The sequence below is a fragment of the Anser anser genome, assembly GCF_964211835.1.
Source record: "Anser anser genome assembly, chromosome: 19".
NCBI lineage: Eukaryota > Metazoa > Chordata > Aves > Anseriformes > Anatidae > Anser > Anser anser.
Genome location: NC_139740.1, coordinates 4,806,673 through 4,821,744, shown reverse-complemented (window position 1 = coordinate 4,821,744; position 15,072 = coordinate 4,806,673). Strand labels below are relative to the sequence as shown.

The following is a 15,072-nucleotide window of genomic DNA, read 5'->3' as shown; positions in this document are numbered from 1 at the left end:
TTCGGGTCTCCCACGCTCAGCTCTGCTCAGCAGGGAGGCAGCAAGAATCCACCCCCCGGGTGGGCACCACACACTCACACACGCGGCACCGGCTCCTTTCACGTGTCTTTAATAGAAAGAGCTCAGCGCGCCGCCGCCAGCAGCCCCCGCGTACAAAAGCTGGGTGGAGGAATCGCGTATTGCATAGCCCTGAGAGCGCGAGCGGCGCCCCGCTGCCGGCCGCCCTGCCAGGGAGTCGCCTCGTACAAAACAAAACCGTCTCTGCATAAAACTCTCTCTGTACAGAATAAATACTCCTAGCTCCCGACATCCCTCTGCCCCACGGCCCCCACGCCCGCTGCCTGGTGCTCGCTCCCAGGTAAGGCGTGGGTTGGGAAGGCGCTTGGGGCCGTGGTGCAGGGCATGCCCAGCATGGGGTGCCCCCGCTGCGGGGTGCCCAGGTGCAGGATGCTCCCTTGTGGGATGGTCCTGGGGTGCCAGATGTGCAGGGATGCCCCGATTCCGGGCACCCCAGTGCATGATGCCCCCAGCACCATACACCTGGGTGCGGGATGCACCAATTCCAGGTACCCCCCTGCATGATGCCCCCAGCACCATACACCCGGATGCGGGATGTTCATGGTGCAGAAATGCCCCAAATGCGGGCACCCCACTGCGCCATGCCCCCAGCGCTGGACGCTCCCACTTGAGCCTCACGCCAGCCCCACGGGCCCTGCTCAGAAGCTGGACTCGGGCACAGCCGCGTGGCGCAGCGATGCCGTGCGCTCCCGGCCCCGCAGCACCGTGCCCGGCGCACCCGGGGGGCCGGGTGGGGGCTGTGGGGGGCCCCCCGCGCCCCTGCCCAGCGAGGCCGAGCGCCGCAGCAGGCGGAGGGGGTGCAGGGGGAGGCTGGCCGAGCTCTGCGAGCGCCTGATGGGCGGCTCGGGGCTCTGCGGGCTGCTGCAGAGCGCGGCCCCCCCTGCTTTGCCCTCTTGCCGCCCCCGGGGGGGTCTCTGCTCCTGCTCCCCGCTCCCGGGGGGGCTCTTGCTTTTGGGGTGCAGGCGCGGGGTCACCTCGGCACCGGCACTCCGAGCTCGGCGCAGTGTTGGGGTGCAGAGGGGCAGCTCGGGTTTTTTGGGGGTGCCGGCTGCCTCACCCAGCGAGGGGCTCCGGGCCTGGGGGGCAGCGTGGGGGCTGCCATCCTCACCCACCCCCGCTGGGAGGACGGCGCGGTGGGGGCGGCGGGGCCGGTGCCCCGGCTCCAGGTGCACCAGCAGCTCCCCTGGGGTACCCGGTGCCCGCGGCCGGGAGGTGAAGGACCAGCGCAGGGGCACGGGCCTGGGGGGGCCGTCGCGGCGGGCGGGGGGCAGCTTCACGCTGAGGCTGCGGCTCTGGACGCCGCGCACCGAGGGCCTCGCCTCGAAGCCGCCTGCAAGGAAAGGAGCAGGAGGTCGGAGCAGCTGCCCCAGGGCGCTGGGGGTGCTGCAGGTGCTGCGGGTGCTGCTCACCTTTCTCCTGGGCGGTGCTGGTGTCTGGGGTGCTGGGCAGGGAGGGACGGGGGGCAGGGGGCTGTGACCTGGCGCTGTCCCGCTTGCTGCCGCCCAGCCGGGCCACCCAGTGATGGGACAGGGGCGAGCTGGTGGGGCCTGCGGGGAGCGGGGGGGCTGCGAGCGGTGCCGGGGCCGGGCTCCGTGCAGAGGCTGCGCAGTGCCGGCCCCAGCACCGGTCCCGCCCGCAGCCCTGGGAGGGCTCAGCACCCCTGGGAGCGGGACGAGAGCTGCTCGTGGGGCTGCAGCAATGTGGGAGCTGCAAAGAGCTGCGTGTGCATGTGTGGGTGTGCACACGTGTGGGCTAAGTGTGAACACGCCGTGCTGTCTGCGCTGTGCAGCTGCAGACTCAAGCACGTGTGCAGTGTGTGCAATCACCCAGGCGCACGCAAGCGTGCACAGCTGGCTGTGGTGTGTCTGCACAACGCGCTGCATGCACGTGTGTGCACTTAGCTGTGCTGCGTGCGCCTGCGGCACTGTCCACGCATGGGGACACGTCCCCAGGTGCACGCATGCACACACCATACCGTGCACACACACGCGTCCAAATGCTGCACACACGCGTGTCTGGCTGGGCTGTGCCCAGGTGCTCTGTTTGCACTGGGCCATGCCCGCGTGCATGCCCCCGAGGCTCCCAGGCACCGTCGGGCCGGTGGCAGCGTGCAGGTGGCGGTGAGGTGCCACCGCTGGGGCGGTTCCGCTCACCTCTGGCGGCGCTGCTGGCCGACCAGGCGGGGATGGCGTCGCGGCGCTGGTAGAAGAGGATGTAGGCGCTGCGGGTGCTCACCTCGTCCTCCTGCACCGCCTCCACCGTGCTGTCGTCGTAGCTGTACCACCGCCCGTCCAGGGAGTTGCAGCAGTATGCTGGGGCAGGGGTGAGGGAGGGCACGAGGGGGCAGGGACCCCCCCGGGCTGCCCCTCGCCCAGTACAGCGGGGACGGGAGCCCCATCGTGCTGCGGGGTGGCGCTGACAGCAAGGGCAGCCCAGCCCCTGCAGGCGCTGCTCTGGGACACAGCCCCACGACCCCAGCCCATGTTCCCTGCCCGTTGTGCATGCCCCCCACCCCGTGTCCTGCCCCACAGCATATCCCCTGCAGTGCCCCCCAACCCCGTGCCATACAAACCCCATCACACGTGCCCCGGAGGTGCCAGCCAAGCCTCATTGCACACCCCTGCAGTGCCCTCCAAACCCCACGTCCTGCCCCACTGCACATCCCCCTCCAGCATGTCCCAACCCCGTGCCCCATCTCCTTGCTACGTACCCCAAACCCAGGCTGTACCCCAAAGCACGGCCCCTGCAGCGTGCCCCAAGCCCCACTGCACATCCCCTGCAGTGCCCCCAAACCCCACGCCCTGTCCCATTGCCCACCCCCCGGGGTGCCCCCCAGCCCCACGCGCTGCCCCGCAGCGCACCCCGTTGCCGTGCCCCGTCCCACCCCGCACTCACCGGTGTAGTGGCCGCCCTGCATGCTGCCGTGGTGGTTGCAGACGGCGTACAGGTCGTAGAGGGAGTCGCGGGGGTGGCTCTCGGGCAGGCGCCGGGGTGCCCAGCGGCCCCCCCCCGGGGCCAGGTGCGGGGCCATGTCCAGCCCCCGCAGGGGGAAGCGCACCAGGGTGGTGAGTTTGTGCCTGTGCTCGGCCACCTGCCGGAACCGCTTCAGGTGGATGATGAGGATGTCGGGCAGCGTCCAGAGGCTCAGCTTCACCGTGCCCTGCTGCGGCACTTGGCAGTGCGGGCAGCGCCAGGCGTCGTCCGGGGCCAGCTGGGGACACCGCGCGCTGTGGGCACCCCGAAACGAGCCCGGCAGCTCCAGCAGCCTCCCCCCGGCACCGTGGTGCTCGCGGGGGGCTTTCGGGGTGCCCCCTACCTGCTCCTCCTTGGTGTAGAGCTGGAAGCACTCATCCAGCGTGCAGCTGTGCTGCTGCTGGTGCGCCTGCTGCTGCAGCCGCACGCTCTCGGCATCCTGCACGGCCTCCTCCTGGAGGCTGCCGAAGAGGCTGCGGGGCGGGGGAGGCCGGGGGGGGCTCAGGTAAGGGCGCCCCATGCTGCCCCCGCTCCCCACGCGGGACTCACCGCTCCTTGGTGGCCACGTCCCACTCGGCCGTCAGCTGCACGTGGGGGGGGCCGCCCGCGCCGCTCAGCCGCAGCGCCCTGCGGGGCAGCGTCAGCCCCGCGAGCCCCCGGCCCCTCTCCGTGCCTCAGTTTCCCTCCCGGCGGGGCTGGGGGCAGCGGCACCCCCCTCCCCATGGGGACGGCCGCGTCCCCCCCTCACCTGTCGACAGCGGGGTGGCAGAGCGGCCGGGCGTCCTGCGGGGACAGGTAGGTGCCGGGTGCCGTGTCCCCGGCCACACGGAGCCGGAACAGGGTCCCTGCGCCCTGCACAGCACAGCGGGGTTCAGCGGGGTCTCGGCCGCCCCAGGAGTGAGACCACCCCCGGCCAAGCACCCACCCCAGGCTGGACGCAGGCACCGATCCTCGTTTGCATTGGGAATTTAATTCTGGGTCCCGAGGGGCTTCCGATCCTGCTCCCGCGCCCGCGGTGGGAACACCCTTGGGGACAGGGTCCCACCCATGGGGGCTGCCCGCTCCCAGCCCTGGGGACAGCGCGGGGACCCCCGGATGGTGGCACCCAGGTGCCAAGGGACGGGTGACGCTGCGGCCCCGTCCCCAGGCAGGGGGCATGCGGGGGGGTCTCACCTGCGCCCCGCTCCTCATCAGGTGCCGCAGCGGGGCGAGGAGGCTGCGCTGCAGCTGCGCCCACGACGCGCCCCGCTCCTGCCACAGCACCAGGGGGGGCCCGAACCTGGGGACGGAGGGGACGGGGCTGGGGCAGGGCTGGGGGCACCGGCGGGGACGCCCCCCGGGGATGGGGTACGGGGGGGGGCGCGGTGCCGGTACCTGGCTTGGCGGGGGCCGGTGCCCGCGGCGTGGCACAGGAGCAGCAGGAGCATGGGGGGAGGCGGGGGGCGGCCTGCGGGACGGGGATGGGGGGACAGGGACAGGGGGCACAATCACAGCACAGGGGGCACGGCGTAGCCCAATCACAGCGCAGCGCACCCACCTCCCGCCAATCACAGCAGAGGGGATCCCCGCCTCCCACCAATTGTAATGGGGGGGTGAAGTCTCCACCAATCACAGCACAGCACACACCTGCCCCCACCAATCATAGCACGAGGGACACGGCTCCCACCTATCACTGGGAGGGGGAAGGAGGGTGCCACCAATCACAGCAGGGCAGGCACCTGCTTCCACCAATCATGAAACTGGGGGGGGGGGGGGGGGGGGAGGGGGGGTGTTATCTCCCACCAGTCAGAGCACGGGGCTGTTATCTCCCACCAATCCCAGCCCAGGGGCTGTTATCTCCCACCAATCCCAGCATGGGGCTGTTATCTCCCACCAATCCCAGCCCAGGGGCTGTTATCTCCCACCAATCAGAGCACGGGGCTGTTATCTCCCACCAATCCCAGCCCAGAAGGCTGTTATCTCTCACCAATCAGAGCACGGGGCTGTTATCTCCCACCAATCCCAGCCCAGAAGGCTGTTATCTCCCACCAATCAGAGCACGGGGCTGTTATCTCCCACCAACCCCAGCCCAGGGCTGTTATCTTCCACCAATCAGAGCACGGGGCTGTTATCTCCCACCAATCCCAGCCCAGAAGGCTGTTATCTCCCACCAATCAGAGCACGGGGCTGTTATCTCCCACCAACCCCAGCAGCACCCCGGTACCTGCGGGGGGCCCGGGGGGGCCCTGCAGCGCGTACAGGGCCGCCCCCTCCCCAGCCGTGCTCAGCTCCTCGGCGTCGCCCAGCGAGCGCAGGGAGCCCCGCGGGGACACCTCCGCCAGGATCACCTGCAGGACACCACGACGCTGGGGGGCCTGCCTAGGGCGGGGATTTGGGGTGCCCCCGGTGCCGCCACCACCACCCCCGGTACCTGCTCGGGGGGCACGTCCCCCTCCCGCGCCACCATGGCGCGCAGCTCCGCCACCGTGCCCCGCAGCGGCACCGCCAGCCCCACGCGCACCGAGCGCCGGGCCTCGCGCTGCAGCACCAGCGTCACGTTGAGCGCCCTGCGGACGGCATCGTGGGGAGGGGGCGTCAGGGCGGGGGGCGCACCCTCAGCCAGCACCCACACCGCAAACCTTTTCCCCAAATTTTGCAAATCACTCCGTTTTGGGGGAGGGGGAGGGGGGCGCGGGGGGCTCACCTGGTCTGGCGCGTGGGGATGGGCAGCGAGACGCACAGGAAGGGGTCGAAGGTGTTGCTCTGCTTCAGGCAGTGCGGGCATGTCAGCGAGGACCTGCGGGGTGCGGGCACGGCGCTGGCACGTCCACGAGGGGCGCGGCACGAAGCCATGCGGGGACGGGACGGCCCCACCGGGGCTGCGAGATGGAGGCGGGGGGCTTGCAACCCCCACGGTGCCTACCCAGAGCCACGCGCAGCCCCGGCCGGCTGTTCACTCTGAAACCCATCGATGGCACCGCAGCGACTGTTGCTGCAGAACCTGGTGCTGGCCGCACAGCCCCAGCACAGCCTGGCTCAAATCAATATTTAATGCCAGCAGCCAGCACACCTCTCTTTTTCTCTCCTCTCCTTTTCTCTCCCCTTTCCATTTTTTCCCCCTCTCTTTTTCCCACACCTCCAGACGTGTCCCCTCGCTGCCCTCCTCCCCGAGCCCTCCCAGCCCAGCAGACCCGGGGGGGTCCCAGCCCATGGGTGTCCCCCCCTCCGGCAGTACCACACGGCTGCGGCGCTGCTCGGAGGGCAGGATGCGGCCCCCGCGGTGCCCGCTCACCTGTACTGCGCCTGGAAGTGGCTCTGCACGAAGCTCTGCGCGCGGGGCGCCGCGGCACCGCTGCTCTGCTCCGGGACGGGCTGCGGGGACAAGGGACAAGCGGGGTGAGCCCGGGGCACCACGGGAGCATGGGGAGCCAGGCACAACTGCGGAGTCCCCACGTGCTCTGCGGTGTCCCCACGGGCTCTGTGGCACGGGGAGTGACCCCTGCCCAGCCCCATGGGCGTCTGCTGCGGGGGGATTTGGGGGCACATCCCCATGTGGACAGCACGGCCCAAATCCCCAGCCAGGAGCAGCCCCGGGGCAGGGAGGACCTGGGAGAGCCAAGGAGGCCGGACACGCAGACGGGGAGGCGAGATGCCCTGCAGGCGTTCCCCTGCTCTGCTCCTTATGGGACGTGGATGAAAATGCAACAACCGCTCGGCTTTTCAGGGCTTGGGCAGCTGAAAACCAGGGCTCAGCCCCCACCCCCAGCCCCTGTCCCTGCCCTGCCTCAGCCTCCAGTCCTGTGAAATGGGCGCCCTCAGGGTGCGCACAGCCAGCCGTGGGAAGGGGGAAAGCCGTGAGATGCTGCAGGAGGACTGGGCTGTTGTAGGGGCTGAAGAGTTTTTGGTACGGCCATGAGCAAGCCTGAAAACACACAAGGTATTTGGACAGGCTGTGGCTTTTCTTGGTGCCATCTGCTGGCACCAGGTCCCGCTGAGCCTGACGTGTCCTCACGGCCTGCCTGGGGCCATCTGCCGTGTCAGAGGGGGACCTGACTCACTCTGAGCAGTGCCCGTGCCCCCTCTGATTCCCCCAAATTGCCCCAAATTCCCCAGAGAGTTCCTCCTCCTCCTCCAGCCCTCCGATCAGCAAACCCTTTGGACCCCTGGGGCTGCTCAGGCGGATGCAGCACCCGTTTCAGTCCCGCTGGTGAGCTGTCATCAGTGGCTTCTGCCTGTCCCCAGGGCGCAGGGAACACACCAGGGTTGTGCCACCTCAGCCCCAGATCAGTGTCCCCAGGCCCGGTGTCCGCGCTCTCCATCCATCCCACAGCGTCCCCACCCCGTGTCACCCCACGTGACGCCAGCAGCGGGTTTCGGGGTGGGGGACGCGAGTGCTGATTTCTCGAGCTGTGCTCCCAGCTCCCGCCCAGCCGCCTGGGGAGCTGCTGTCTGATGGCAAAAAGCACGTTTCAGCTTTTCTTCCTGTTTAATAGGTTCTGAAAGCAGGAGGGAAAGCACAAAGTGCCCCCCACAGGCACCACTTTGGAGCCAAAGTGTCACCGAGATGGCTCCCGGCAGCGATCTGCTGCACCCACGGGTGCTGCAGGGACCCAGGGCAGGCGCTGGGCTCCACGGGGACCCCACAACGGTGGGGGGACACCCAGGAGGAGGGCGCTGCCCATGGGGTGCAAGGGGCTGGCAGCAGCGAGTTCAGCTTCTGAGAGCCACTGCTGCAAAAAGGATGCTGGGGGGCACAGAGGGCCCTGTCCCGAAGCCAAACGGCCGCCGCCGGTGTCACACCAGGTGCTGGCACCTCGCTAGGGGTGCGGACATTGAGAGCGCAGACAGACAGAGGCTTAATTGTGGGCGCTGTGCCGGAGCTGCCCGGCTTGGCTGGATGCTGCAAGGCTGCGCCCCCCGGCTCAGCGGGGTCCCGGGGAGAATTGGGGTGCTCCCTCCCCCCAGGGGACACCCACCTCGGCGGTGGTGCAGGGCCCCTGTGCGGGCGAGGCGGCGCCCAGGTCCTCGTGCATGCGGTCCAGCAGCCAGAGCAGGAACTCGAGGGCATCGTGCTGCGCGTTGCCGCGGAACTGCACGCCGTGCTTGGACACGATGCTCTGCAAGGCACAGCGCTGAGCCCCGGGACACACGTCCCAGAGCTAACCGACACCCCGGCACCAGGCTCTGATCCCGTCCCAGCCCCAGCCCGCGGTAATTAAGCCCATAACCAACAGGTGCCTGCTGTCCTGGGGCTGCAGGGCTGTCACAGCAGCTCTGGGCCGGCTGGGGAGCATCTCCCAGCAGCTCGTTGCAGGACGACTTTTGGGCACCAGGAGCCGCTGACGCCCCAGCAGGCAGCAGGGATGCTCCTGGGGTCGGGGCTGCCACCAGAGACCCCCCCCAGCCTGGCCAAGCCCCCCTTACCCCATCAGCAGCAGCCCATTGCCAGCCCGGTGCCACCCCGTGCCTCAGTTTCCCCAGCCGGGTGATGCTGGCGGTGCCACCCCGGGGCATGCTCAGCCCAACGCCGCCCGGTGCCGCACGGGCAGACCCCGGCACCCAGCACCCTCCAACTGGCTGGCACATCCTGATAACGAAGGCTTCCCTAATTAAGCAGTTCATGAGCTAACAGCCCCGCAGAGGCTCTAACAACCTCGAGGCCCCCAAGCCTGTCCCCTGCAGTCTCCCCTTGCACAGCTCCAGCCCCTCACAACCGAGGCTCGGCCTTGGGGTCCCCCAGTTCCATGGCCACCAGCTGAATGCACTGCCCCGTGCCTCAGTTTCCCCTTCTGCTGAGCAGAGCAAACTCCCCCACCAGTGTGACGGGGGGTGCGGGGGGGTTCAGCCAAGCTGGGTGCCCCCCAAGGTCCCCTCCAGCTTTGCCCAGCTCGGTCTCAGGACCCAGCCCCTGACGCGCTGCCGGGATCGCAGCAAGCCGGACACCTCGAGCACAGATCACTGGGGACACGCAGCGCCAGTCGGGTGCCACTGTCACCAAACCCAGCTCTGCCACTGAGCCAGCCACGGAGCGCACCGGGCGCCGTGCACAGGCGTAGTGCCCAAACCCCACATGGGCACAGCCCCGGCACCGCGATGCCAAGTCACCGCCGAGGCTGAGCCCTCGTGGGGCTCTGCAGCCGCCTGGGCACCCGCCCTGCTGCCACGTTGCCACAGGGGAGCTTGGCGTAAGGGCAGAATAAAGAAAATGCCGGGGTGAATGCGCCCAGCAGGCAGCGAGCACCCAGCGGGAGGGAGCCCCAGGCTCAGCCCGAAGTCGCCTCATCCCTCACGCTCCATGCGTGGCCCCACGCGTGGCTGCGTGCGGGGCTCAGCGCCGCCGTGTCGGTGCCCGCCGGAGCCGGTGAGCGGCCGTGGGGTGACGGGGCCGCGATGGGGCCGGGATGGGGCCGTCGGGGCCGTACCTTGAACTCGGCGGAGAGCCGCGGGCTGTAGTCGAGGGTCCAGAGGGCGCGGACCAGGGCCGCCAGCCGCTGCGTGACCTCGGCACGGGCTCCGCGGGCGCGGTAGCGGCCGAGGGCGAGGAACTCGGCGAGCGGGGCGGTGTTGCTGAGGCACTGCACCACGGCGTTCATGAAGCACGTGTTGCCGTGGTTCCGCAGCCCCTGCGCGCCCGGCGGCCGTGCCACGCTCCCCACCGCCGTCCCCACCCTGGTCCCCACCTCCATCCCCATCCCGGGCCCGGGCCCCGATCCCTGCCCCGATCCCGGTGCCCGCCGCCCCCCGGCCCCCCCGCCCCCGAAGCCCCCCTCGTCGTCCTCGGGCGCCCCCCGCCGCGCCCCGCGCCCCCCCGCCAGGCGCCCCCAGGCGCGCAGCAGCCGCCCCGCCAGGCCGCCCAGCGAGCGCAGGGCCCCCCGGGACCCCCGGCACCCCCGGGCCCCCCCGGGCCGCCGCCGGCCCCCCCGCCGCCGCCCCCACCCCCCGCCCCGCCACCGCCCCCCGGGGCCGCCCCACGCCGCGCTCATGGCCCCGGGGGGCGGCGGCGGCGCCCGCCCGGTGCCGGTGCCGGTGCCGGTCCCGGTGCCGTCGGGGCGCGCATGGCCCCGGGCGGGCGCTGGGCGCCGGTGCGGAGCCGGCGGGGCCGGGGAGGGCGGTTTTGTGTGCGAGGGCGGCTCCTCCCCCGGCCGGGCTGGCTCCGGGAGAAGGGGAAGAGAAAGGAGGAGGAGAGGAGGAGGAGGAAGAGGAGGAGGAGGAGGAGCCGCGGTGGCGGTGGAAGCGGCCGAGCCCCGGTTGCCCCGTCCCGTGCCCGCTTCGGGCCCCCGGGGGCCACAGGGGGGCTGCGACCTCCCCCGGGGAGCCGAGGCTGGAGGGTGGCCGGGGGGGGCACAAGGGGCAGCGGGCACCGGCCCCGGCCTCGGGTACAATCCGTCGGGGCCCGGTGGTGCCCAGCAGCCGGAGGGAGCATCAGCAGCGGCAGCGCCTCTCTGCAAAGGTCACGGTCTGCAGGGCGAAGCCCCGGGGCTCCCCGGCACGAAGCCAGGAGCTGGAAACGGGGAGCGTTCACGGGAGGATGCGGGGATTCCTCCAACGCCGGGTTGTGCTTTGCGCGCTGCGGGAAGAGCGGGCTTCGTCAACCCCGGGAGCTCCCGGGGGGCTGCTAACAAAAGCACGTGTCGGTCCGCCCGGGGATGGGGGCACCAGGCCGGCGGCATCGCCCCTGAGCACCGCACGGCAGCGAGGGCTGAGCCTGGTCGGGCATCCTGCTGGGCTGGGGGCACCCGGGGACCCGAGCCTGGGTGCTGCTGAAAGCACGGGAGGGCAACGGGGAGAAGTGAGGGTGCTGGGACGTGGAGGCAGGAGCCGGGGAGCCCGGCCAGGAACGTGGTCGTCAGGTGTGGCTGCTGCGAGCGGTGGGAATTAGAAAGGCAAACCTGCTGGGCACATGGGAGAGAACAGAAAAGGGAGACAGTGAAACAGCCCTGAACCAAAAAACAACAACCAAGCCTGCCCAAATTAGACAGCGACATGTGCCGGGCCGTGGAAGTGGCTGTGCTGGGGTCCCAGCAAGCTGCGGCACGGGGCACGGCGCTGGTGGCACCGCCTGCCCCTGCTGCCAGCCCTCCGCAGGTAGCGCCGGCCTCTCCCGGCTGGGAGCGAGCGATTCCCACGGCGCGGCAAGGGCCAGGAATGCTCGCTATGTTAATCCGCCTCTCAGTAATATCCTGCTCGCAACCTGCACTCTTCACACGATTCTGGACCCCGTGCCTTCCCATTCAGCTCAAATCAAATATTTATTGGCGCTGCAGCACGCAGGCAGCGCTGGGTTGTGTAAGTGCCTTTTCTCTAAACGCCTTTTTCAGGAGCCCCCGACTTTCTCACACTTCTGCCGTGCAAGCTGACATTTTGCACACACCAGGCTCAGACGTGGAGCAAACGTGGGGTGGGGAAAACCTAAACATCAGCTACAAAGAGAGTGGGAAAATACCCGCCTGCTGTTCTGAAAAAATCCGTGCTGCTATGGCATGGGCTGCCCCGGTGCCGCGGACACCAGGCGGCATAAAACCAGAGGGAGGTTCCTGTGGCAGGAGGGTGGCAGAAACGTGCCCTGCGGGCGGGCAGAGTCTGTGCAGGGCGGCACCGGGGTGTGTGGGGGGGTGCGGGAACAAAAACCTCAGCCCCGAGCTGAGCTGAGTCCAGCCTAGCAGAAATCCATTCCGATGCTGCCAAATCACAGCAAAAAGAAAAAGAAGAAAAAAAGAGTCTTCACGCTCGCTGGGTTTTGCCCCAGGACAATGTTTTCTTTATCGAAGCCTCCCTGCTCTCTCGGCACGGGCCGGGAACATCTGCGGGGCGGGCTGGGAGCCTGCTTTCGCAGGGGGGCTCTGGAGATGGTAAGTGCTTTCTGGGTGCAAGCGAGGACAACCGAAGCCTGCGTCTGTTTTTAAGATTCTGTGCTCCCGAGGAAAGCCATAATGCCGGTCCCACATCGTTACGGGGGGGCCACCCGCTAATGGTGACATCCGACTTCGCGGCTTAAGGCAGAACGGGAAAGCTTCCTCCTGCAGGAGACGCCTCCTCGTTCGGCCTCCTCGCTCTGATTAAATTATAGATAGCAAACTAAGTTATTTAGCAGCCACATGAAAGATGCATGGGTCCTGCCTTTTTGGGGAGCGGAGGCGCAGCAGCGAGGCAGGTAAATGCTGCCGGTCCGGGGAGCTCGCAGCCGACGAATGCGCTCCTGCGGCGTGGAACACGGAAGGTCAGCCGGCAACTTCGTGCTGCCCCTGAGCTGCTCTAACTCACACACGTCGTTCGCAATTCGGCTTTGTTTGTCATGAACATGTGCGGTCCCTGGCTGCTGCTCTGAGTGGGTGTCTTTGGGCTGTTTTCACCCGTTGTCCCCTGTGAACGTGGAGGCTGAGATCCCTGCAGCAGGCACTGAAGCTGGGGGTACAGGAGGGGCGGTGAGCCCCCTTACAGTAGCCACAAGCCAGGGATTTGGGTGAGAACCAGCCTCCGGCCACAGGCACTCACATCCCTCCGGATTCTCCGGGGTGAACAAAATCAGCGTGCAGAGCCCTGCACGTCCATCCCCATGTTTCATAACCTGGAACCTCCGTTTTTGCAGGGGGCTGGGAAAGCCCTGGCTTTTTGGGGACGGGATGATTTGGGGTGAGGAGCAGCGCTCCGTCACGCTCCGGCTGTGTGCGATAGGCAGGTCAGAGCACACCCAGCCGCTCCTTCTGGGCTGCGTTAGCCTAAGGACCCGCTTGGCAGCCTACAGAGTGCTTTTGGAGTAAAGCAATGACTTTGCCCTGCAGTCGCCATCAGTCCCTGCGCACAGCAGGGGGTGTGGAACTGGACGATCTTCCAACCCAAACCATTCCATGCTCCTGTCACCCTCCGGTTCTGTGTCTGCGCTGTGACTTCTCTTGGCCGGGTCTGTGCCAGCTGAACCCCCTGGGGACTTGCTGCCCGCCTGCTGCAGGGACATGGAGCAGCCTGGGGCTGGGCTCCCCCCGCTCTGAGCACCGGGGGATTCACCTCCACGCCAGCAGACACCCCGAGGCGCTGAGCGATGCGCAAATCAACAAACGCTGCGAAGTTAGTTCAATGCTAGCGTGTTAAAAAAACTTACTGAAAGGCTTTTGTGCCAGGGCAGAGCAAGGCAACAACAATGTGAGCCCTTCTGCAGGGCTGCAAGCCAGCACACCACAAAGAAGTCCTCCACGGAGGGGGGAATGGCAGCCTGGGGGCCAAATTCCTGGTGGCAAGGAGCTCCCATCACAGCACTGTGCTGTGAGTTAATGCCACACAGCCAGACACCCGGCTCTCCCTTCCTTTGGCTCCATGCCATAAAGCCCACGATCAGTTTCACCCAAAGAGCTACCTGCTCCTGGAGCAAGCAGCAGGCATCACACAACTCTCACTTTTTTTTTTTTTTCTCCCTATTAAAAAAAGCCATTTCCAAAACCCAGGATATGCCCAATTTTCACTGCCCCTCACTTCACACCCTCTCCCCCAGGGACCACAGTTTAGCTCCATCACCGAGGCAGCGCATAGCGCAACCCTGGTGCTCATGCAGGCTGCGCTGCCGTAGCCTGTCTGCTTCTCTGCCTTGCCACTTGCTGCTCCTCCGGGGAATTCGGGGAGATACACGGGGAGAGATGTCAGGAGCACACGCAATGTGTATGCAAACATGGCTTTTAGCAGCGACACCGCGTTGCTGTTGTTGACGTGACTGGAGCAGCAGCACCTCCCTTTGCCTGGGTGAAGCTGCGCCGCGCTGCCTGGTAATAGCGCCCGTGTTACAGCTGACTCCGGGTAGAGCCTCGTACGGATCCGTTATTAACGGGGCTGCTCCTCGTGACTAATGATAGCGTAATGAATGCATTCACGTTGTAAGACACAATTTGCCTGCCGTCAGGCAAGCGCCTAATGGGGAAATGTGCGACTGCAGCTCATGTTTTCCAAATACAGCCTGACTTCTGATGGGAGAGAGGCACGGGTTGCTCTGCCTATCCACTGCTCGGCATTATTCATGTAGGTCACATCCCTTTGTAAAGCTCCAGGGGCTCCCCAGGGACCCCAGCTGTGCGGGTGAGGAGCGTGCACCGCTCTTAGCGCTGCTGGGAGATGTGCCGGGGGGGCAAGGAGCGCTGCTGAGCTGCCTGGAAAGCCGACGAGCTTATGAGAGCCTGGCTGAGCCCCGGCTGCCCGTCTTTTCCAAGTACAGGCACGGACTCAGAGGTCTCACAGCTGCTCACAGCCAGCCTAAACGCCCTGAACGCGGTTATCACCTCAGAAGTACAGCGTGGGGGTCCTGCCCCAGTGTTCCTCTTCCCCTGCAGCTGCAAAGACACGGTAGCATGGCTTCCTCGGGGGGCACTGGGTCAGGGTGTACAGGAGCATGGTGGTGTGCTGCCATCGCGTGCCGAACACCGCTGCGGGCAGTGACGTACACTGGGTTGCTGCGCTGGAGCGAGTGAACTTGGTCAGTGTGCACGCTTATGATTTGGGCTGGCGTCAATAGGTTGATGCCCCTTCACTCTGAAAAGAAAGAGGTTCAGGAGAGGACTTCTCCATGTCTCTGCTCACAGCTTTCCCATCCATAAGCTGCCAGTAGCAGACACACAGCCTGAGCCTCCTTGCTGCTGGTAACAAAACGTGGTTACCCTTGGCGTGCCAACTCCCGTCTGCCAGAGTCAGCAGATGACTGCGGCCAGACAAGTCTGGAAAGCCCATCTCATTTTGCTGCCTCCAAGCTGAGAAGAACCAGATAACACAGGGGGCTTTGGTCCTTACACCGAGGACCAGCCGCACAGGAACAGGATCTTGGTGCCCCGCCGGGTACTCGGATCCTGCTCCTGCCCATAACGACAGGTTCGGTGCAACCTGAGGGGAAGGGAATTGCTTTGCTGGAGTAAGACTGCTGGAGAGGTAACCGCATCCCGAGCCCTTCCCCTCCAGGTACACAGGGAGCTGGCGGTGCATTGCGTGGTGCCCTGGATGGGCTCCCCCAGGCTGACGGTGTTGGGGGCTCGGGGATCCGGCACCGCGCTGCCCGTGCTGCCCTGGGCAGGG

The 15,072-nt window shown here is 67.3% G+C and overlaps 1 protein-coding gene across 5 annotated transcripts; it reads right to left on the bottom strand.

Moving 5' to 3' along the window:
* Positions 1-93: 93 nt before the first annotated feature.
* USP43 (ubiquitin specific peptidase 43) lies at positions 94-10,028 on the bottom strand. 5 transcript variants are annotated; one of them, XM_083804862.1, is made up of 16 exons: positions 9,453-10,028; positions 8,007-8,147; positions 6,323-6,402; positions 5,735-5,827; positions 5,462-5,597; positions 5,255-5,378; positions 4,426-4,498; positions 4,225-4,330; positions 3,800-3,903; positions 3,601-3,678; positions 3,395-3,524; positions 2,974-3,305; positions 2,314-2,390; positions 1,488-1,625; positions 602-1,408; positions 94-540 (listed from the first exon to the last, which is right to left on the bottom strand). In XM_083804862.1, the coding sequence occupies exons 1-15, from the start codon at positions 10,011-10,013 to the stop codon at positions 717-719; spliced, it is 2,865 nt and encodes a 954-aa protein (XP_083660988.1). In that variant the 5' UTR covers positions 10,014-10,028; the 3' UTR covers positions 94-540; positions 602-716. The 5 variants fall into 5 exon arrangements, with proteins under 5 accessions (XP_083660988.1, XP_083660987.1, XP_083660986.1 ...); XM_083804861.1 differs by having other exon boundaries at positions 2,232-2,353; XM_083804860.1 differs by having other exon boundaries at positions 2,232-2,390; positions 2,974-3,289.
* Between the last annotated feature and the right edge of the window lie 5,044 nt (positions 10,029-15,072).

What these genes read in the sequence shown, in the direction of transcription:
- USP43 (XM_083804860.1), bottom strand. Translation starts at nt 10,013, where the DNA reads ATGAGCGCGGCGTGGGGCGGCCCCGGGGGGCGGTGGCGGGGCGGGGGG. An exon ending in CCCCCCCGGGCCCCCCGCAG is followed by an intron (nt 4,499 to 5,254) that starts GTACCGGGGTGC and finishes CCCGTCCCGCAG; the next exon opens with GCCGCCCCCCGCCTCCCCCC. An exon ending in GACGTGGCCACCAAGGAGCG is followed by an intron (nt 3,525 to 3,600) that starts GTGAGTCCCGCG and finishes CCCGCCCCGCAG; the next exon opens with CCTCTTCGGCAGCCTCCAGG.